At 39.8% G+C, this 23,233-nt stretch overlaps 1 protein-coding gene across 4 annotated transcripts in view; it reads right to left on the minus strand.

Moving 5' to 3' along the window:
* Positions 1 to 23,233, minus strand: part of LOC137326330 (spectrin beta chain, non-erythrocytic 1-like) — a 269,969-nt gene that overhangs the window by 73,340 nt on the left and 173,396 nt on the right. For all 4 annotated transcript variants that reach the window (XM_067991316.1, XM_067991314.1, XM_067991315.1 and 1 more), the window contains 10 exons: positions 22,635 to 22,785; positions 17,609 to 18,479; positions 15,795 to 15,932; positions 12,172 to 12,928; positions 10,648 to 10,850; positions 10,453 to 10,543; positions 9,329 to 9,475; positions 6,577 to 6,840; positions 867 to 1,085; positions 671 to 760 (listed from right to left, as the gene is read on the minus strand). In XM_067991316.1, the coding sequence (XP_067847417.1) occupies positions 671 to 760; positions 867 to 1,085; positions 6,577 to 6,840; positions 9,329 to 9,475; positions 10,453 to 10,543; positions 10,648 to 10,850; positions 12,172 to 12,928; positions 15,795 to 15,932; positions 17,609 to 18,479; positions 22,635 to 22,785 (2,931 nt within the window). The remainder of the gene's footprint in view (positions 1 to 670; positions 761 to 866; positions 1,086 to 6,576; positions 6,841 to 9,328; positions 9,476 to 10,452; positions 10,544 to 10,647; positions 10,851 to 12,171; positions 12,929 to 15,794; positions 15,933 to 17,608; positions 18,480 to 22,634; positions 22,786 to 23,233) is intronic.

Consider the following 23,233-nt stretch of genomic DNA (forward strand, 5'->3'; position numbering starts at 1 on the left):
TGAAAGATTAATTGTTATTTTAACAGACACAAAAACAAATTTGTCCGAAATCTTCAAGAATGAGAGATATGGTATTATGGTACAAGACAAAGGTTGAGTGCTTTACTACACACTTATAGCCAATTTCTGAAGGGAAAAATGCCCTAAAGCAGAGTCAACATTCATTTCACTTGGACCAAGAGACGAACAATGGATAAGGTTGAAAACTGGTAAGATTGGAGGTCCTCTGCATGCTGATTCCACACCAGTAGTTGGGTATCAGACATCTATTATAATGTGTGCAATGTAGCAGCTCACACTCAGTGATAAAATACAACGGGGTAAGCCTTAGGTCTGTGCAGTCCAGTGCTTATGCTTTGGCAAAAAAAAACTCTGGTAAGATATATATGGGTTAAAATAGATTTCAACAGTACAAAAACCAGTGACAGTAAAAAAATGTTTTTGTTCAAAATTTCACAAGTACAGAATTGCACTGAAGCAGTAGATTTTTGGACACTAAGGGAATCAAGGGATATGGAGACAGGGCAGGGAAGTGGGGTTGAGGTAGATCATCAGCCATGATCTTATTGAATGGCGGAGCAGGCTCAAGGGGCCTTATAGCCCACTCCTGCTCCTGTTTCTAATAGTTTTATGAAACACTCGATGCAAAGTTTCCACTAAGATTATCTACCTTATTCTTCTTCATTAAGAGCTGTACTGTCTGAAGGTTGTGGCCGTTATCTGTGGATGTAGCCAAGGGCATTCGTTCCTGCACCCAAAGCTAAAAGAGAACATGAAACAGTGTAAATTCTCACAAAACAGAGTTGTTGATATCTGTACAATTTACTATTTTAATTAATGTGAAAAATGGAAGCATCTCTTCTTACAATCTCATCTTCCAGATCGCGGTAAAACTGGTAACCCATCTTTGATGTGAGGAGATTTTGGCGCCGTTCCTGCAGAGGACCCATTAGCTGTAAGAATCTACTCTGTATATCCTTTTCTTTCCCATCTGTCTCCATCTGTCCCTCTTGGAAGGGAATTCTGGTCTGAGACAGAAGCCCCTCCACCTCTTTATGTCGTACCTCCACTTGGTTTTCCATCATCTGTGCGCAATAAAAACAATTTATTCAGGCATGTCCAGTTCTCCATTGCAAGATTTTCCCTTTGAACAAAAGGTAGATAAGAATGCACTGCACCAGGACTACTGACTAAGGAATCAGTAGCACATCAAGCACAAAGTTGATCATCAGGTTTGTAACATGTCCCAGTACACTGTCAGTTTCATGTCAGGGTCTTTATCTGAAAGTCTTTAGCTCTTGTATAATTTTACAGGACAAACTGAGTGCTGAAATGGCAATTGATCAGCAAAACGAAGATGACAGCAGAATACTTCTACTGGGGCCAAAGAGTTTTCAGAGAAACAAACTTGACTTATGAATTTACTTTGGAGAAAATGATTTTTGAACTGTTTCTGACATTAAACGAATAAACTTGATAACTGACATCATGTATAACTGTAGGATTGGAGTGGTTACCTACAGAAGTCATGAAGTATCCAACAGGACAGTAGGGTCTAGGGCACCGTAGCATAGTGATTATGTTACTGGACTAGTAATCCAGAGGCCTGGATTAATAATCCGAAGTCATGAGTTCAAATCCTGCCGTAGCAGCTGGGGAATTTAAATTCAATTAATTAAATAAAATCTGGAATTTAAAAAAACTAGTATCAGTAATGGTGGCTATGATACGACCGGATTGTCGTAAAAACCCATCTGGTTTACTAATGCCCTTTTGGGAAGGAAATCTGCTGTCCTTACCCAGTCTGGCCTATATGTGACCCCAGACCCAAAGCAATGTGGTTGATTTGTAAATGCAAGCCACTCAGTTGTAAAATCTCGCTAAAAAAAGTCATAATAAGAATAAAACCGGAAGGACCACTAGGCACCGGACATGACAAATGCAAACCAAGCCCAGTTAACCCTGCAAAGTCCTCCTCACTAACATCTGGGGACTTGTGCCAAAATTGGGAGAACTGTCCCACAGACTAGTCAAGCAACAGCCTGACATAGCGATACTCACAGAATCATACCTTTCAGCCAACATCCCAGACTCTTCCATCACCATCCCTGGGTATGTCCTGTCCCAACGGCAGGACAAACCCACCAGAGGTGGTGGTATAGTGATATACAGTCAGAAGGGAGTGGCCTTGGGAGTCCTCAACATTGACTCTGGATCCCATGGCATCAGGTCAAACATGGGCAAGGAAACCTCCTGCTGATTACCACCCTACCGTCCTCCCTCAACTGATGAATCAGTCCTCCTCAATATTGAGCACCACTTGGAGGAAGCACTGAGGGTAGCAAGGGCACAGAATATACTCTGGGTGGGGGACTTCAATGTCCATCACTAAGCGTGGCTCGGTAGCACCACTACTGACTGAACTGGCCGAGTGCTGAAGGACTTAGCTGCCAGACTGGGCCTGCGGCAGGTGGTGAGCAACACAGGGAAAAACCTACTTAACCTCGTCCTCATCAATCTACCTGTCGCAGATGCATCAATCCATGACAGTATTGGTAGGAGTGACCACCACACAGTCCTCGTGGAGATGAAGTCCCGTCTTCGCACTGAGGACACCATCCAACGTGTTGTGTGGCACTACCACCGTGCTAAATGGAATAGATTCAGAACAGATCTAGCAGCTCAAAACTGGGCATCCATGAGGCGCTGTGGGCCATCAGCAGCAGCAGAATTGTATTCCAGTACAATCTGTAACCTCATGGCCCAGCATATTCCTCACTCTACCATGACCAATAAGCCAGGGGATCAACCCTGGTTCAATGAGGAGTGCAGAAGAGCATGCCAGGAGCAGCACCAGGTGTACCTAAAAATGAGGTGCCAACCTGGTGAAGCTACAACTCAGGACTACATTGGACTACATGCATGCTAAACAGCAGAAGCAACATGCTATAGACAGAGCTCAGCGATTCCACAACCAACGGATCAGATCAAAGCTCTGCAGTCCTCCAATATCCCAATATCCCAACCATCACAGAAGCCAGTCTTCAGCCAATTCGATTCACTCCACATGATATCAAGAAACGGCTGAGTGCACTGGATTCTGCAAAGGTTATGGGCCCCGACAACATCCCGGCTGTAGTGCTGAAGACTTGTGCTCCAGAACTAGCCGCGCCTCTAGCCAAACTGTTCCAGTACAGCTACAACACTGGCATCTACCCGACAATGTGGAAAATTGCCCAGGTATGTCCTGTCCACAAAAAGCAGGACATATCCAATCCAGCCAATTACCGCCCCATCAGTCTACTCTCAATCAGCAAAGTGATGGAAGGTGTCGTCGACAGTGCTATCAAGCGGCAATTACTCACCAATCACCTGCTCACCAATGCTCAGTTTGTGTTCTGCCAGGACCAGTCGGCTCCAGACCTCATTGCAGCCTTGGTCCAAACATGGGCAAAAGAGCTGAATTCCAGAGGTGAGAAGGGAGTTCCAGGATTTTGACCCAGCGACGATGAAGGAACGGCGATATATTTCCAAGTCGGGATGGTGTGTGACTTGGAGGGGAACGTACAGGTGGTGTTGTTCCCATGTGCCTTCTCAAGAAGCTCGACACCATCCAGGACAAAGCAGCCCGCTTGATAGGCACCCCATGCACCACCCGAAACATTCACTCTCTTCACCACCGGCGCACTGTGGTTGCAGTGTGCACCATCCACAGGATGCACTGCAGCAACTCACCAAGGCTTCTTCGACAGCACCTCGCAACCCCTCAGTCCGTGCCCGCATGCAGCAAGACCTGGACAACATCCAGGCTTGGGCTGATAAGTGGCAAGTAACATTCTAAATGACATGTTTAGATCAGCTGGCACCAGTCAACTTTGGCCAATCACTTAAAAAAGTTGAGTGCCACTAGTAGGTGCCACTAAACAAACAAAAATGTAATGATCTCCAATCAGTTTTCAACTGATCCCATTTCTGCTTTGCATTACTTTTCAGCAATTTTTTTGGGAAAGGCCAGTCATACACCAGATCATTATTGTATACATCATGAACATGCATTAAACAAAATCTTCAAAATCATCAAGCTTCACCTTTGGGATTCATTATGACTAACAGAAACGTTTTGTACAGCTAATCCAAAGCAACTTGTAAAAGTAACTGCTGTTGGACCTTAATCAATCACCGATCTTTTGTGTCTCTTTTTTCTCTCTCTCTGAATCCAATCTTTCTTTCCCTCTCTTTATTTCTCTTTCTGTACCTGATTTGACATTTAATTCAGTATTGTAACTTACACTTCCTGGTTCAGATACTGTGCTGTTCATTTCACAATCTTTCAATCTGATTATATAAGGAGATGCACAGTTGCTTGCCCTGTTCACACAGATCCCAGATGCCCTGTAGAGGGCACCACGCCATTGCTATTTCGCAATTCCAGCAACTTCCAGTGCAAGATCTCATGGAAATTAAACGGGCAAGAGCAAGTCTAACTAACGGCGGGTGCCGTTTGTTGACTGGCCTCAGGAAATTCTGGACCAATAATAACAATCCTTTCTCACTCTCTTCTATGGGGGTCTTGTTTGTTTTATTAATATTAATTGGGAAAGCAGGCACATGATGTTCATGATTAGGGTGTGGCCTATTTGCTCTAGCACCCATTGTGCATTCTCCAGCTTCACCGATTTGCTGATTCTTCACTGATTGACTATTGATCAATCCTGTGCCCACTATCTAATGTGCTGTTCCACCAAGTTTGGATATTAGGCTGCCCACCTATTCAAATAATCACAACATAGCAAGCTAATATTCTACTCTATTGACTTTGTTTACATGGATTTGGGAATGTGGTTAACTGGTTCAGGGAATAAAAATCCACAAAAGGAAACAGAAATGAATTCTGACAATGTCATTGAGGTGATAAGAAGGAGAGTAATTGGCTATGTGTGAGAATTTATTATCTACACTACCAAGCGTTTTAACTAGTAACAGATATTGAGTGCTTCATCCATGGAAAGAACATAGGAACAGAAGTCGGACATTCAGACTCTCAAGCCAGTTCTGCCATTCAATTAGACCATGGCTGATCATCAACTCAACTCCATTTACCCACCTTTGCTCCATGTCCTTTGATACCATTACCCAACAAAAATCTACCAACCTCAGTCTTGAAAATTTTAATTGACTCAGCATCCATAGCTTTTTGGGGAAGGGAATTCCAGATTTCCACTACCTTTTGTATGAAAAAGTGTTTTCTGATTTTACTCTTAAATGGACGAGCTTTCATTTCAAGATTATGTTGTCTTGTTCTTGATTTCCCCACCAGAGGAAATAGTTTCTCCGTATCTACCTTATTAAATTCCTTTATCATTTTAAAGACAGTTTTTCTGTTATTCAAATTGGATAATTTGAGTTGCATAATGGTATAAAAACATTTTTATGCAAGTTGAATTCACTGAGATACAGACCACGCCCACCCAAGCAATGCAAACTAAGTTTAAAACACACCTGTCATTCTATTTGAGGATAATTATTTTATGGAGTTTTAAATTTTCATGTGTTTTTCTAGATTCTGGAGAAAATTTACTTTGCATCCCTGGGATATCTGTTTGATCCTTCAGGAAAATTATGTTGAATGAATGACTGACCTTCACATGGATCTCTGCGCTCCTCCAATTCTGGCCTCTTCTGCATCCCCGATTTTAAATCACTCCACCATTAGCGGCTGTGCCTTCAGCTGCCTAGGCCCTAAGCTTTGCAATTCCCTCCCTAAACCTCTCCGCTTCTCTACTTCTCTCTCCTCCTTTAAGATACTCCTTAAAACTTACCTCTTTGACCAAGCCTGTCCTAATACCTCCTTAAATGGCTCAGTGTCAAATTTTGTTTGATAACGCTCCTGTGAAGGGCCTTGGGGTGTTTTACTACATTAAAAGGTATTTTCTAAATGCAAGCTGTTGTTATCGTTGTTTTCATGACTGGTGCACCTCTTCTCTAAATATACAGTATGACTTAAGTAGCGGATTTGACATTAATTTTGTGCAGCAGTGTTTTTTTATAGGTCGGGGTAACACAGCTCTTACACAAATTAAACAACAAAACTGTTTCTATTTCTGGCAAGAAATTTAAATTTTTGCTAACTGTTGAAGTATGTACATTGGCAGACAACTCATGCATGTTTATAAGATATAAATCCATTGGCTTTTTTGCTCAGTGACTAAATATAACTAACTCATTTATTCCTGCCTCTTACCTTGGAAGATTACTCTGCTTTTGCAAGTTATAAAATAATGTTTAGATTTGAAGAAAGTTCCTAAACATTGGTCATTAAGAAAATTAAGGAGGGACAATACCAACTGTACACCTGGTCTGGAAAGAAAAAAGTTCAGTGGGCCAAATGCCTGTTTTTGTTCCAGACTTTCTCATGTATTATGTGGATAATAATGTGCACTTGTCATCAATTTCATCTCCATTTACAAACCATCCAGTTGAGCCTCCTCATTACCTCAAATAAAAACAGAAAATGCTGGAAACACTCAGCAGGTCAGGTAGCATCTGTGGAGAGAGAAACAGAGTTAACCTCATTACCTGTAGTTTTTTCAGCAGGATATTGACACTAGTCAGGTCCTTTCCAAAGTCTTCAGAATGTAGCTGTGTCTCCAGCTTAGACATCCACTTGTTTAAGTCAACACAGCTCTGCGCAAACAGCTCGGACCGGTTCGCATGGAATAGACGCTGTGCCTTGTCCTTGGTGGTCGAATCCAAAACGTCCCATAGACGATGTAGTTCTTCCAGTTTCTCTGAGACAATTGACTTAAACTCAGGCTTCTCGTCCATTAGTTGCTTCCCTTCCTGCCATCAGGGAAAGACCATCAGACAAAATGAACACCATCCCCAATATCATGACACCAGCAGCAACCACTTGATGCTATATAATTGAAGTATGATTTTCAAGCTTCTGCTCAAATTCAAAAAAGCAGAGGCTGTTCTCACAAAAAGGCAACAATACTATAGTAACCGCATGCCGGCGAACTTTGTGGGCTTCAGTATTATTAACATTAAGCTACCTTGCTTTTAGCGTTGACATGTATTTGCTACGAATAATGGTACAAGTGCAAAACTTAAATATCTAATGAAAAATTATATTTGCATTGCGTGCATCAGCACAAACACCAATTCTAAAGGCAACCCAGAGTCCCACAATATTTAATTAAAGAACAAGATTTAATTGGATGGCAATCAGCAGCAGAAAATCAATATACTTAGATAATTTAAATCTAGGCACACTGGCACTGTCAGAACAATTCCAGAGGATGGGGGAAGAATTCCCTCATATGCCACAGAGATTTTAAAGAGTTATTTAAACGTTACACTATTAAAAGCTGATTTTTTTGTTTGTTTTTAATACAGCCAGATGGTGTTAAAGGCAATTGCACAACTGTCGGGTTCAAAGAGCTTACATCAACCATTTTCTCTTGAGTCTTCATATCATCTGAATCCCACCATTAAAAATTTTAGATTTTTTTTCCATAAAATAAGCAAAAAAGGCAATTTCATTCAATTTAATTACCAAATGAGTAAGTAAAGATATAGAGGATATACAAAGAAAAGGCAGAAAACGTCTCATAATCATGAGTGGGCTAATCAAAATGAGTCAAAGTTGCAAGTGAGTTGTGCTCAGTGTCACAAGTGGAAGATAAATTATATCATGTGGCCACTCAACATATTTTCTGTTTAAATCACACGAGGTAAGTTATTAGAAATAAGATGATATATGTTACATATAAATTTCCATTTTAAATGTCAACCAAATTGATGCACAGATTGAGGAGTGGTTCCTGTGAAACTTTTTTCCTCACTCAGTGCTGTCCACAGCTGAGGGAGCCAAAAAATACAAAAAAAAAATCACACTGATGGACAAGATTGCATGTGTTTGTATCAACTGTACGCCATGACAGAAATATGGTTTGTCTGATGGGAATTCATTTAAAATTGATAACGAGGGAAGATTTTCTTTATGCATTATGTGTAATGATCTTGTGACAAATTCCAAGGTATTGCTACTGTATATAGGTAGACAGTCAGAACTACTTTTGCGTGTAAATATATTTCAACACACTATGCTGTATAAATTCAAAGCTAAGCCTGTGAACATCTAAGATGACTGTCTTGCTCTGTCATATCTGGTTTGCAGAAGGTGGCCTTTTTCCTTGACTTTAATACAGCAATAATGTCTTAATTAAGCGAGAAGTCTTTGTTTGGGAATTGTAAAGAACCCCCATCGGTGGATCATTCAACCTGGAAATGGGGCTGTCAGAGGAAGCAATAAGCTATTCATATTTATTCCAGGCAGTTCAAAGTTCAAATTGATCATTTAAGCCTGTGGCAGACTGAGAATGAGAGAGAGAGAGAAAGACAGACTGAACCATGAAAATCACACTGGTGGCAGCAAGTTGTGTGAGATATCGATATCGTCACATGAAATCAAACCTTTTTAATGAAGAGGTTCACAATTTAATTACAGACAGCACACACAGGAATTCCTCCCTCAATAGCATAGTCGTACGTCTTATTAGATGAATAATGACTTGTGATCTCGTGAGTAACTATCAAAATATTTTTCTAACACAGCCCTTCAATAACTATAAAATATTAATCTCTAACTATCTTTACACATAACTTTACAAAGGTAGTCTAATGTTTCAATGCAAAGGTATTCTGCAGATCAATAAATTTATCAAGACCAATGTTAAGCCAATTATGAAATGAATTACTTCATGACAGAACACAAATCAATTTTTTAATTCAGGTTCAAACTATTGATTTATCTCTTAATGAGACACTGTCTCACCTCTCATAACTACAGTTCAAATTCTTCACTTGGGTCTCCTACATTCAGCAGTTTTCCACTGTATTCATTATTCAATTCACTAATAAAATCTACTGCACAAGTCTTAAATATTTTAGCTATTGCATTTTAAAGCACTGTTCATGTTGTGAGTTCAGGCATTTATAAATATATGATGTTATACACAAGCTATGTTTAAGAAATATGACATTAGATGTATACATTGTTCCCCTCTGTAAATAATGTTTTTCATCCTGGAAAATGCATTTCCAAAAAAATAACCAAAAATATATTCAGACAGAATATATCACATCTTACGAACATACAAAATTGACGAGCAGGAAAAGACCAGCTGGTCCATCACGCCTGTCCCAATATAAAATGTGTAACAACGGATGCAAACGGTGAAATTATGGAGAAGGGAGATTTCTTTGTTAGACAGCATTGTCAAAAGCCTTCAGTACTCATTCTCATTTCTAAGCTCTGTTTCACCTGGTCACTTTTGTCCAGCCATTCCTTGTTTGATGCCAGCTCAGCCATAAATGCTTGGTGTTTCTGCCATTTTGTGTGAAGGTTGCGAGCTTCATCATAAGAGGTGTCCTGAGCTGTTAGCATCTTCTCATTGATCCAGAAAGTAAGCTGGAAGCAGAAACAGGTAGTGAACAATTTCCAGATGTACTATTGGCCTGGAAGAATTTAGCACAATAGAAGACAGAATCCTGAACTCGATCTAACCAACAATGACAATCGCTGAGACAAATTTTTTAGGAATATACTGTGGTTTGACTCATGTATGGATGAACATACTGCCACAGCCATGTCAAAGAGATAGACTATTTAACTTAATCTGCGATCGAAGGATTCAAGGGCAAAACCATCAAACCTCAGCCAAGACGAAGGATTAAGGGATTTTTTTCCTCTCTCTCACAGAGTTGTATCATATACATATCATTAAATGTCCTTGTTCAGAGTTAATGCTATCTTGGTCCACTCATAGAGAAAGGAGCTGGGTGAATACCTGCTAAATGACATGGCTGAATAAGGATAAGTAGTTATAGATGATCAAATAGTCTATGATTGTTCCAGTCCGGTTAAGATCTGGAGAATGTCAGTGTGCAAACATGGTCAGAAATAATGAATATTGTTGATCGATATCCTGTACAGTTGGGTTATATTTTGCGGAGGGGTCAGTGAGAAACTTCAGAGAACTTCATCTTGTTGGAAATTTAATCAATACTTATTTACCTCCATCTTTCCCTCCATAAAGTTGGGGTAGTCCCTGACAGTGCAAAGAACACACAGTTTGCGGAAAGCAGTGAGAAAGCCCCCTGGCTGCCTGCTTAGCAACACAATGAGAGCCGGAAATTCATCATGTATGAAATAATTGGTACAAACCCGCAACCTCCCACCCCGTAGCATGGTATGTTTGAATTCCATATCCACTGTGCCGCCCTTAAATTCAAAGATCCCCAGGCTCCAAACAAAATAGTAGTTTTAAGAGATGATATAGAATTTAAAAATAAGATTGCAGTTATTTATGAGAAGCAGCTTGAATTATTATCTGAATAAACCTTGAATGATAAATGTGTTAATCATGTGTTAATGTGGTTACATACCTCTTTGCAATTCTGTAGGAAATGCTGAAGATCACGGTTGTCTTTTAGATGTGCTGCCACCTCTTTTGCCCCTTTCTTATTTTTTTTGTACCTGGAGCAGCAACAGAATCACATTAGAACTGGAACACTAAAAGCCAGCAGTATCTTTTAACAATATATCCTGTGAGCCCTGTGCTCTGAACGTTCATTTTTTACCTTTCATCGATAGATTTGACTTTGTCAAGCACCTTGTCTTTAAAAATATTTCCATCATTGATGAGCTTTTCTCCTCCCTCGATTGTCCCAATGATTTTGTCTTCATTGGCATCCATGGTTGTCGTAAATTCCTCGTGTTTCTTGATAGCACCTTCAGCTGCTTCCAGTGTGTTTGGCATTTCAACATGCACTAAATTGTATTCCTGTAGAAAATGTCATAGTTTATCCAAAAACATTTTCTCGGAAGATTTGTACATCACTTTAGACGTGAAAGCTTAATTAAATTTGTCCTTCTCGTTCCCTCAATTTAAATTTCCCTCTTTAAGTCCCCTGCACCATGTGCAATTATGAAGATGATTAGTGATTGGTTACCTGCTCCCACTCTCTGCCATTGCCACTATCTAACCAATTGATTTAAGGCACACAAGAGCTGAGAGAGACCTGCCCAGTGACCTTTCCTCTCAATCCAGAGTATACACCTAGTCGTATATTTAATCCTCTCACCCTTTTATTTTCTTTCTAAAGCTTTTGAAAAATGCATGCCATTCACAAATATGCTTACATTAATTGTTCAGTCCTGCCATGCCATTTACAGATTAGCATGTTCCCAATTTCAAAAATAAATGCCACAACTCTTACTTCAGGAGGCATGTGGTTAAATCTATGACAATGAAGTCAAGAGAATTCGATTCTTAAAAAATAATGGTTGCTCATTCAAAGGGAATGATATGTAATCGGAGACTGTATCAGAAAATGCAGTGATTAATTGCAATGGAATTATTTTCTTCTTACTATCAGTCTTTTTGAAATTTATTCAGCAGTACCCATTTTTTGACTTTATATATAATTAGCTTTAGCCCTAAAGATGAGGCCTAACACTGCAATGCAGAACTGAAGAAAACCAGCCTGGTTAACGTTTTAAATATCTAAGATTTTTTTTTGTTGTTATCATTGGAAAAAAGATTTCAGACATACATCCAAGTCAAGATCCCAGCAGATAAGACTCTACTGTGTAAAGATACTCTTAATTAAATTTATAAAATGCAATACATTGAAGAATGATATGCTGCAATTGGAGGCAGAATAGCTTGTCAAGGCATTCCTAAAAGTACCAATAAATTTGCTCTGTTGTCTACCATATTTCCGTGGCCCAAATCAATAAAAGATCTTCATCCCTTAACCTTCTTTTGAGTTCCCAAAAAAGTAATCAGTATCCCATTTTGTCCTGTTAGTCAAAAAAAAAGATTAAGGGTGCATTTACACTAAAAATGTAACATCACTTCAAAGTGGTTTTGCTTCACACTGATGCTGTATTCCTCGTGCCTGCTTCCAGAATCAGGCTCAACGTGATACTGAAACAAAGTGGAATAGAACTCTCTGGAGGTAAGTTTTCTAACTTTGCTTTGCTTCAGAGTCATTTTGGTCCTAACGTCCAATTTATATTACACAAGTTTAACTTCAATGGGCAGCTGAAAGCACTTCACATGAACACCAAGCTTGTAGTGTTATTGCATAATCAAGTACCTGATTGCTGAGAATGCCATCTGCTTGTTTGCTGTCCCTGAGGAACTGCTGATATCCATGCGACTGAGAGAGAAGATCTTTTCTGTTTTCCCACATCTGCTGAAGTTCATTCCAACCAGTGTCCAAACCTTTCAATCGCTGCTCTAATATTTGAAACTGTGGGTCTGTTTCTTCCTGTGTTATCATTTTTCCAGTGTCTCTGACCTTCTGGTAATCTTCCTCATAATGATTTACCTCAGTTTTTATGGCATTATGTTGCCTGAGGAGTGCTTCTGCTTCGGGCAAGGAGTTTGGCACATCTTCAGAAGCAATAGCTTTTTGTGATTTGGATAGCCACAACTGAAAGTCATCCAAATCTTGCAGGAATTTCTGCAGTTTTGTGGCCTCACCAAGCGACTCCTCACGACCTTGAAGAGTGTGTTTCAGTTCATCCCAGACATCATTGATTTCCTTAAGCCTATTCAAGATATCGGCAGCATGCTTAGGATGCTCATCTGCCAATGCATGGGCCTCCTCCTGCAACTCTGGAAGCCTTGATTCTATGGCAGCCAGATCTCTCTCTATTCCACACAGCTTTCTTTGAATGGCCATGACACCGGCTAAGTCTTTTCCCAACTCCTGAGTTGATTCAATGAGTTTGGTTTTCTCACGGATCCAGACTTTGGTCTCATCACACTCGAGACAATAATTCTGAAGACTTAATGCAGAGTCCGTATTGTTCTTTTTCATCTCGACTAACTTCTGGAACATCATCCATCTGCAAAAAGCATCAAAGATTATTATTATACAGAAACATGAATGTCAAATAGAAAAGAATCCACTAAAATTAAAAGATCAAATTTCACAGTAAATAATCTTTCTTAAAACAGTAAATCAAAATGATTTTCATAAACTTCTTTTGGTTTATGCTTTGATTTCTGTTGTTGTTTAGGTTGGGGATCAGTTATTTATGGCAATGCCAACATGGTCATTTTACACTGGCGCAAGCATTCTCTATGCCAATCTTTCACCAGCTGGCATCATGGCTAGGTCTTCTCACACTTTAAACCACAGTTCGGCAAAGAGGATGAAGAAGTAATGATCTGTCAGATCTCTGATAGTTTTCCCCTCCAACCATGTGCACGGAGGCATGCAAGAACAGTGTGGGTGACAATCTATCTAATTTACCTCTGCCTTGGCATCTACTTGGTGTGAAGTTAGAAACTCACTGTGCAGGGAACTGAACCCCCAGTACCCCACAGAACCTCACCAGTCCTTCAATACCAGTGATGTTTTCATTTATATTTTTGACACACATGAAATTTTCATTTCTTACCTCACAATGCAAAGACACCTTAGGATCAGTAAATCACTAACAGGTGATAAATAATAGTGCTTATACTAAAAGTGCTAGAGTTCACCTAAACAATAAATCTAGTCAAGGAAAGCAGAGTCAATTAATTATTCATAGTCTTGCTTATGAGATCAATTTTCCTGGTTCTTCAACTGTTTAACAGTGAAAGCTGTAACACAGCTATTATGTTGGGCAATGCAGTGGTGCCTAACTCAACAATGAATCCTTACTAAAATTAAAATAATCATTGTTTGAGAGTTGTTAATGCACAGACCCATTAAACTGCTTCTCAATATCACAGTGATATGGACAGGTTCTGCTGTATTTACAGAAAGCTTATGTTTAACTTAAAGCAGATGACATTTCAGTAATACACTTGATTGGATTATTATGAAGCATGATTTACATCTTGGGACTTGACAGCTCTTTGACCACATGTTCTACCATATTCATGCACACAGCTACTTAGCAATATAGACATTGAATAAAATTAGCCCAGAGTTGCTATGCTGTCAACTGAAATCTGTTGAGCAGAAGACAGCCACCTCAATACATGCTGAAAGCAACTTTAGAACAAGTATCACCATTAAAATAAAGAATTTTTACAGCTAATACTTCTTTTGTTAAGGACTGTTATTTTGGCTTTTTAAAAAAAAATCTGTGTGGCAATGAAACACAGAATTTTGTTTTTCTATTAATTTTCACAACAAAACCAAAACCATGAAATGTGTTTATAGGCATAGAGTGCACTAGCCCCACAGAAGTCTCAGTCTGGTCCACCCGGGACAAGTTAGCTGAGAAGATTCATTAGTACATCCATGCTTCTCAATCGGTACCATCAGGTACCTCCCATCACCCCCACTCACCCCAGTTTAGAAAAAAGAAAGTACACCTATCTGTATCATGTGATAAGAACACAGGCAAGTATTTACAGGAAGATGTGGTGAGTGGTGTTCCACCAAGTCTCTGTTGGGGTGTCACAGTTTGGGATTCATTGGCCACTTTTTCACAGAAAGGATTTTGACATGACCTACATTGGGATGTGTCTCTTTTAGCAAAAGCTTGCCTCAAACAGGCTTAGCTTCTCAAGACAGCCTCTTGCTGATTTGCGGATCGGTGGACAAACGGATGGTAATTATAATGTGAGATAGGAAGTTCTCTGAGACCCAAGTAATCATTATCCATATCTGGTTATTCAGAGTGACACTTTGCACCTTGGAGTTGGAAACCTTTTATGACTTGTGTAGGGGCTGTAAGAGAGGCTTTTAAAAATCAGAACACAGACACCACCAGGGGTTCGAATTGAAGGCTGAAAAGGGAGCAAACTGACGTTAGCTGACTCACTGGAGTGGACTGGGGCTCTCATCTTCTTTATTTTTGTAATAGTATGTGAAAAAAAGTTGCACTGACTGTATCGAACAGCTCTCATCATTCTCATTGTTTTGTGTGTTTTACCTACTGCGGCATAAAGCAGCCCGCAATTCATAAACATGTTCAGGATGTAGCAGAGTGGATGGATTAGTTCAGCATGGTGGATATTGGATATCTAGACTTTCAGAGGACATTTGTAACATGCCTCAGAAGACTCAGTAGGCTAAAGTATTAGATATGTGGAACAGACCATCAGAGAACATAGTTGATTCAGATCAGCTAACACCTTTAAAAGGAAGCTGCATCAATATCTGCTGAGAAAGGGATTGAGGTCTATAGAGATTTCAATGGCACTATTTGATTCCTTCCCCCCCCCCCCAAGTAAGGTTGGGAAGCAACTTACTGTTCCTTCAAGTAGGGGAGCAACAGTTGGTGGTGTCATTAGGAGAAAGATCTATGATAGAATGATTATTTATGGACTCTGGATGAAGTGGGCTTGTTAGGCCAAATGGTATTTTCTCACTAGTTATCCTAAGCCACTTTTAACACATATCCTTGGAGCTAGTTCAAAAACATCTTTGGCAGAGATCTGTAATTAGGCCATCTGACTACTGGAGAAAAGAGTGAAATACATGCCCAATGGGAAAAACATAAAAAGGCATTCACTTAATGCAACGAATTGAGATTCAATTGAATAATTTAAAAGAGAAATCGGCCTGTCCAGTAAAGGGAACAGGTTTGGCACCAAACGTGGAAGAGGGAAATAATCTCTGAGTGGATCCTTTACATAGAATTAAATGGGTTGAATAGTTTTTTTCTCATCCTCTTCTTAGGTTCTGAATGTTACTTCCCAGGTCAACAAACCACTTATGAATCCTGCCCACTATGTGTGGTGAATGGCAACCAATGAAGGGTGTACCTGCTGTTCACACGATCCTGACATTCTTTAATTTCTTGCGTACTGGGGTGGCCACTATCTACCAGGTGGTTAGCTGCATGATTTACTTCAGTGATCCGAGATCCCAAATTGTTCATTTCCTGTTCCAGGGTTTCAAATCTAAAAAAAGTATAAGGAAGCATTAAGTAATGTAGATTATGACATACCTTTATAAATCACAACGAGCTAGATGGCATTTTTGCCAAGATACTTAATATAAAATTATTATTAGCATATTATAACGCATATTAATTACATCATTTCTTGCGAAGGTGCAGCTGATTATCACTCAATTAACTTGCAGCGACTACATCACAATAGTTTAGTATGCTGCTCATTATGTATCAACGACAAAATGCACTACCCTTCAGTGTCTCCATCGTGACTGGTCATAAATCTCCCAAGCACTAAAAATTAATGGGTATTGGACAATGATTTCAAAGCTGTAATCCCATTTTGGGGTTCTGATAATGTTGCAAACAATTCAAATAGCACCCTTACAATTTTTAATGCACCTGAATCATATGATGATATCACTGGCTTGTAACCACTCCATTAATGCCTATATAGTTTGTATTGCATGTAAATTTTGCGGTAATGAGCAGCAGATTAACTTTGGCTAAACCTACAATAATAACTTTACTATTCCTCTGCCTAATCATCAAACATCTCGGATTTAAAATCATAAAAATTACAGGACAGGAAGCCGGCCTTCAACTTGTGTCTGTCCTGGCCTAGCCCTTCAACTGGAGCTATCTACCAGAGTGCTATTTCCCTGACATTTTCTTAAAACCCTTTTTATTCTTCCTTTTCAAATACTTATCTAATTTCCTTTTAAATGGTCTCTGCTTTAATAGCCACTTGTGACAAAGTATTCCATATTCTAACAACCACTCGTGTCAACTGATTTTTTTCCAACTGCTCTCTTGGTTCTGCTAATGATAATCCTGAATTTATGCCTCTTCGTTTCTGTTTCGCCAATCAGTGGAAACAATTTTTCACTATTTACCCTTTCAAAATTTTTCATAATTTTCAAAATCTCTTTTAAGACTCCAGCCTTATCCTTCTCCATTCTAATGAATAGCCTCAGTAAGCATGAATTGCACTAACAATCAGCATTCATACTGACAGGTGCAGCCAGCAGAGAACTCATCAAAGAATACCTCCCCCTGAATAAAATCAGAACAGGAAATATTATAATCTATAAGAAATACTAGAGAATGGTTACAAGGCTGTAACCCAAGCTCGGGTTCATATGCAGGTTCTAAGCTATTCAAGCTTGTTTACTCTGGTTTATTATGTCATTTGATCGTCTCATAATCTGCTATAATTAGATTACTGTTTTGCAATCAAGCTCAGTTGCGTTAAATTAAATAGAGGGTAGCATAAGCTAAAAAAAAGTGACAAAATACGGTTCGAGATATACAAAGAGGTCAACTGTATAAGTTGATATGGGGGAAGGGGGTTGAAGTGAAGACAGAGATTAGTAGCAAGCATAACTCTAAAGTGGTTTGTTCCCTGTCAATTCATTTGCACACTATTAATAACTTTGAATCATTAATTCATGAATTCAATTAGGTTCATTCATTATGAAGCATCCATCGGTTGGATCATGTGCACTTTCCAAACACTCAAAATTTTAACTGTGTCATTCAGGGTAATTACAACCCCATGGTAGGCATAGCTCTCCCAATAGTCAATTAAAACGGTTGAAGATCTGTGAGAATATTGACAAACAACAACAGTAATGAATATACAAGGTAAATAAATGAATCTATTGAGTTTTCAGGTTGTACCTGTGCTGCACTACTTCCAGATCCTCTAGTTTCTTTGGAATCTCTATTCCCTCCAGCCACTTCTCCTTCTCATTCATCCATAATTCACATGCATCAGCTTCACTAAACATTATATAGAGAGCAAGGTCATCCTGCAAATGCTGCCTCCGTAGATCCGCTAGAGCCACAAGATCTACATATAGCTCCTTTATCTCCCTCTGTTGGTCCCTTATCTCTGGTAATTTCCTGAATTCATCTGGAAGGCTCTGTAGCTGTTTATTCAGAGCATCAATAGCTGTCCCATACTTCATGATTTCATCTGTAAGGTCTCTGTGTTTCTTCACCAGAGTTTGTGTTGAAAATTCATCGTGACCTATGTCATCTGAAGACATGATGCGATAAGTGTCCTGTAACCAAGTTTTGACATCATCAGCATCCACTTGGAACTGGAAGAAGTTTTGTGCATCCTGGAGATTTTGCTTGCGGAAAGCAGCCAACTCCTCCAGATCCTTCCACATACCAAGGACTTCCTCTATTCGTTTCTTGATCTCAGGTGAAGCAAAGTGTTTCTCTGCAATCATGTCACGGCCTTCCTTAACTGTCTGCTGCAGATGAGTGCTGAGACCACCCAACTCATCCTCTAGTGCCTTATGCTTGTTTTGCAGAATCACAATGCTGGTAATATCTTTCCCATAATCCTGCGAAGAGAAGATCTGCTCTCTTTCTCTAATCCAGCCCTCGGTTTCTGCCATCTCCCAGAAAAACCTCCAAACACGACGGGACTGCTCAAGACGGGCTTTCCGGTCAGCTGCCAATACACAAAGCTCCTCATAACACAGTTTCAGATGGTTGACACGATCCCTGATCACATTGGGATCACAAGGTGTGTAACCTGGAAAAGCGATTCACAGATAATCAGAGGTTCACTTGTTGAAAATGCTGTGGCAGTTAACTTAACTTGGTCTCCCAAAGACATGGAAAAAAAAAATCAATTTTTAGTTAGCTGAAAGCTTTAGAATGATTTGACTCTACCTCTGCTAAGCCGTAATCGCAGGATGACAAAATGTCTGGAGTACAATATAATAGCACAAAGGATGGCGTATTCACATATGGAGCAATACAACGGCTTGAAGCTTATATATAGGATAACACAGGAAGAAGGACAGGCAACAAGTCAGTAACATATCAAGATTCAGAGGACACCTTAAGCTGAATGAGTAAGCTCCATGCAATTTGTCAGTGTCATCTGACCCCTGGATAAATTAGGTCTTTAAACTACACTCCTTATAACTTGACCAGGTCAAGCTGATAGGGTCATTTTAATCTGTTCAGCAGATTTTGGGGGGATTGTCACTGGCAGCAAATATTATGGGACAGCAAGTTCTTGAAATTAAATTGCATGATGTGAACTGATGTAATGTTGCACTTTATTTCATCAGAGAAATTTACGGCACAGAACGAGGCCATTCAGCCCATTGTGTCTGTGCCAGCCAAAAAAGAGCAATCCAGCCTAATCCCACTTTCCAGTTCTTGGTCCGTAGCCTTGTAGGTTACAGCACTTCAAGTGCAAAGCCAAATAATTTTAAATGCAATTCGGATTTCTGCCTCTACCAACCTTTCAGGCAGAGAGTTTCAGACCCCCACCACCCTCTGGGTGAAAACATTTATCCGCAACTTCCCTCTAATCCTTCTACCATTTACTTTAAATCTATGCCCCCTGGTTGGTGACCTTTCTGCTAAGGGAAAAAGGTCCTTCCTATCCACTCTATCTAGGCCCTTCATAATTTTAAACACCTCAATTAAATCTCCCCTCTTCAGTTCCAAAGAAAACAGCCCCAGCATATCCAAGCTTTCCTCATAGCTAAAATTCCTGGCAACACATCCTATATCACCTCTGTACCCTCTCTAGTGCAATCACATCTTCCCTGTAATGTGGTGACCAGAACTTAACGCAATTCTCTAACTAGCGTTTTATACAATTCTAGCATAACCTCCCTGCTCTTATATTCTGTGCCTCGGCTAATAAAGGAAAGTATCCCATTTGCCTTCTTAACCATCTTATCTACCTGTCCTGCTAGCTTCAGGGATCTGTGGATTTGTACTCCAAGGTCCCTCTGTTCCTCTAAACTTCTCAGTTTCCTACCATTTATTGTGTATTCCCGTGCCTTGTTTGCCCTCCACAAATGCATTGCCTCACACTTCTCTGGATTGAATTCCATTTGCCACTTTTCTGCCCACCTGACCAGTCCATTGCTTTCTTCCTCACTATCAACCACACGGCCAATTTTTGTATCATCTGCAAACTTCTTAATCATGTTCCCTATATTTAAGTCTAAATTATTGATATATACCACAAAAAGCAAGGGACCTAGTACTGAGCCCTGCAGAACCCCACTGGAAACAGCCTTCCAGTCACAAAAACACCTGTCGATTAATTCCCTTTGCTTCCTGCCACTGAGCCAATTTTGGATCCAACTTCCACTTTCCCTTGGATCCCATGGGCTTTTACTTTTCTGACCAGTCTGCCATGTGGGACCTTGTCAAAAGCCTTGCTAAAATCCATGTAGACTACATCAAATGCGCAACCCTTGTCGACCCTCCTTGTTAACGCCTCAAAAAATTCAATCAAGTTAGTCAGACATGACCTTCCCTTAACAAATCCATGCTGACTGTCCTTGATTAATTCATGCCTTTCTAAATGACGATTAACACTGTCCCTCAGAATTTTTTCCAATAATTTGCCCATCATCGACTGACTGACCAGTAAATACTCGGTCTATCCCTTTCTCACGTTTTGAACAATGGTACAACCTCAGCAGTCCTCCAGTACCACACCTGTAGCCAGAGAGGTTTGGAAAATGATGGTTAGAGCCTCCGCTATTTCCTTCCTTGCTTCTCTTAACATCCTGGGATACATTTCATCCGGGCCTGCCGACTTATCTACTTTCAAAGATGCTAAACTCCTTAATATTTCCTCTCTCACTATGTTTATCCCATCCAATATTTCACACTCCTTCTCCTTAACTACACTGTCTGCATGTCCCCCTCTTTTGTGAAGTCAGACGCATTAAGAACCATACCCACATCTTCCGCCTCTACAAACAGGATACCTTTTTGAGACATCCAGTGTCAAACTTTATATTTTAGAAATTCAATATTAAGATAACTAAAAAATTAGACAAACCAAACCACGAGCAACTCTGGTCAACAAAAAAACTGAAGACTTCATTAACCCTTTCCCATCATTGTTTTCCCATTGTGACTTTGCCCATCCTCAGAATATATTCTAGACGCCATGCAGCTCCATGTCACTGCCAACATCAGACAAGAAAAAGGATGCTAGATTTTCCACTTTTAATACTAAGTAACAAAACTGTACTTTCACCTCTGGAAGCCCAGATCTAGTCCAGACTGATGGAATCTAAATCTTTTTTTTTCTGGATGTAAGGGTATGAAGTGAAATGAGTTCAGGCAGTCTTAATCTAGTAGGCCCAAGTTCCCGATCTTCAACTGCTCACATTTTGGTACCAACTGGCACCAAAATAGCAATCCTGCTCAAAGTCCACAAAGATACCTGATGTGGTAAATTGAATATTATAATGGTGAAGTAAGGGACATATTCTTGGTGCAGAAGAGGAGTTTGATTGTGTGCCAAACGCAAGCTATACCTGACCTGGGAGGGTGTGGGAGAAATTGAGAATTGGCCTATTCCCCAAACTTGATGAGTAATATGTAACATGGGGTGCTGTATTTCAGATAAGACGTTAAACCGAGGCCCCATCTGCTCTCTCAGGTGGACGTAAAAGATCCCATGGTACTATTCGAAGAAGAGCGGGGGAGTTCTCCCCAGTGTTGGGCCAATATTTATCCCTCAACCAACACCACTAAAATAGATTATCCAGTCATTATTTCATGCTGTTTGTGGGACCTTGCTGTGCGCAAATTGGCTACCGCAATTCCCAGCAATACAACGGTGACTATACTTCAAACTCTACTTAATAGGCTGTGAGATGTCCTGAAGTCATGAAAGGCGCTATACAAGTGCAAGTTCTATTGATATATATACAGGGCCAAAATCTGCTGTCAAAGTAACGGTGAGGCTATTGGCGCTCACCGTTATCTTTGCGTAAATGGTACAGCAACTTCAGGCAAGGAGCAGATGCGCGGTTAAATGCAAATATCCTAAAGTTGCTGTCTGAGTTGCGCCACTCCGCCGTTAGCTTCGCAAAAACGGCATCTCGCTGTCTGTCTCACCACTGACGTGCATTGAATGGCGTGAAGTTGCTGTATTTGCCCGGAAGATACGAACTAAACCTGCCGCAGATATTTAGGGCTAGTAATTAGTTGCGTGATTACCCTTTCAACGACGTGATAATTGTTAATTACTGCCAATCAACCTCTCTGGCACCAAGAATTAACTATTACAAGTGTGGAGTCTCATTCCTTCAGGTTTTGAATCTTTTGGGGGGATTTTAGAAATTAGAAATTTTAAATTTCTTACTTTTCCTTTCTGTCACTTTTCTCTCTCTCTTTTAATCTAATCTTTCTTTCCCTCTCTTTATTTCTCTTTCTGTACCTGATTTGACATTGAACTCACCCCCTTTAATTCACCCTCCTTCTCAGTCCTTCCTGTGTTTATTTCCCAATCCTTAAATCTCTTTGGTTAGGGAAATACCTTGTAGGTTGCTCTGTTCACTCAGGTCCCAGATGCCCTGTTTCCCTCACTACACTGTTATCAGCTTGCACTTTCAGCAACTTTGTGAGGAAAATTTTTTTGAGCTGAAAGGTGCAGGGGCAAGTCTAACTAATGGCAGATGCCGTTAGATGCCCTGCTACAATAAATTCTGGCCCATTATACATATACACACCCACATATATACATACAGTATTGAAACTGCTCCATGAATAGGTACAGCAACAAAAACAGAAAATCAATGCCTTGCAGCTGCTTTTGGCAATTATATGATGACCCTTGTTACCCAGTTTGATTACAAAAGGGTTAAACAGTATGTGAAGTGGAGGACTTTATGGAAACATCAATGTGTACCTTCCCCTTCAGCAAACTTAAGTGCTCCTGCATTGACTAACTTCACTCTGTCCGCCTGAATCGCAATGTCAGCTTCCACCAGCGCATGTTTCTGGAGCAGGTCCTCGACACCCATTAGATGTTTACCAAAATCCTGTGAAAGCAGTCGCACCTGAAAGAAAAATGAATTCATTAGCTTTCTAAAATAACTAAATATCAATGAAAAGGCACTTATATACACACACAATTAGAAATGTAATTGTTTCTAAATTTAAAAATAAGTTAAACATTAATGTATACAAAGATCTTCAGCACTTCTGAACAGATCAAGTATCACTGGAAAAAGTTTGCTGTTTAAGTACTATAAATATTAAGTAAACTTGTAGTCAGTTTACTTTATGAACCTCAGATTTTCCAGTATAAAAACAGATTGACTTTATCCATGTATCCTTATTGCTTAATCAGGTCAGAGCAAAAAAGTTAATTATTTTCTCCTTCCCAGTTTTTCTCTCCTCCTACAGGTTCCACTAAAAATAAGCCTAATAAGCAATATGTTGCTTTCTGGGCTTTTTAAAGGATACAAATGGCAGCCATTATTTCATTGTAATGCTATACATAAT

The sequence above is a fragment of the Heptranchias perlo genome, chromosome 10, assembly GCF_035084215.1.
Source record: "Heptranchias perlo isolate sHepPer1 chromosome 10, sHepPer1.hap1, whole genome shotgun sequence".
Taxonomy (NCBI): domain Eukaryota; kingdom Metazoa; phylum Chordata; class Chondrichthyes; order Hexanchiformes; family Hexanchidae; genus Heptranchias; species Heptranchias perlo.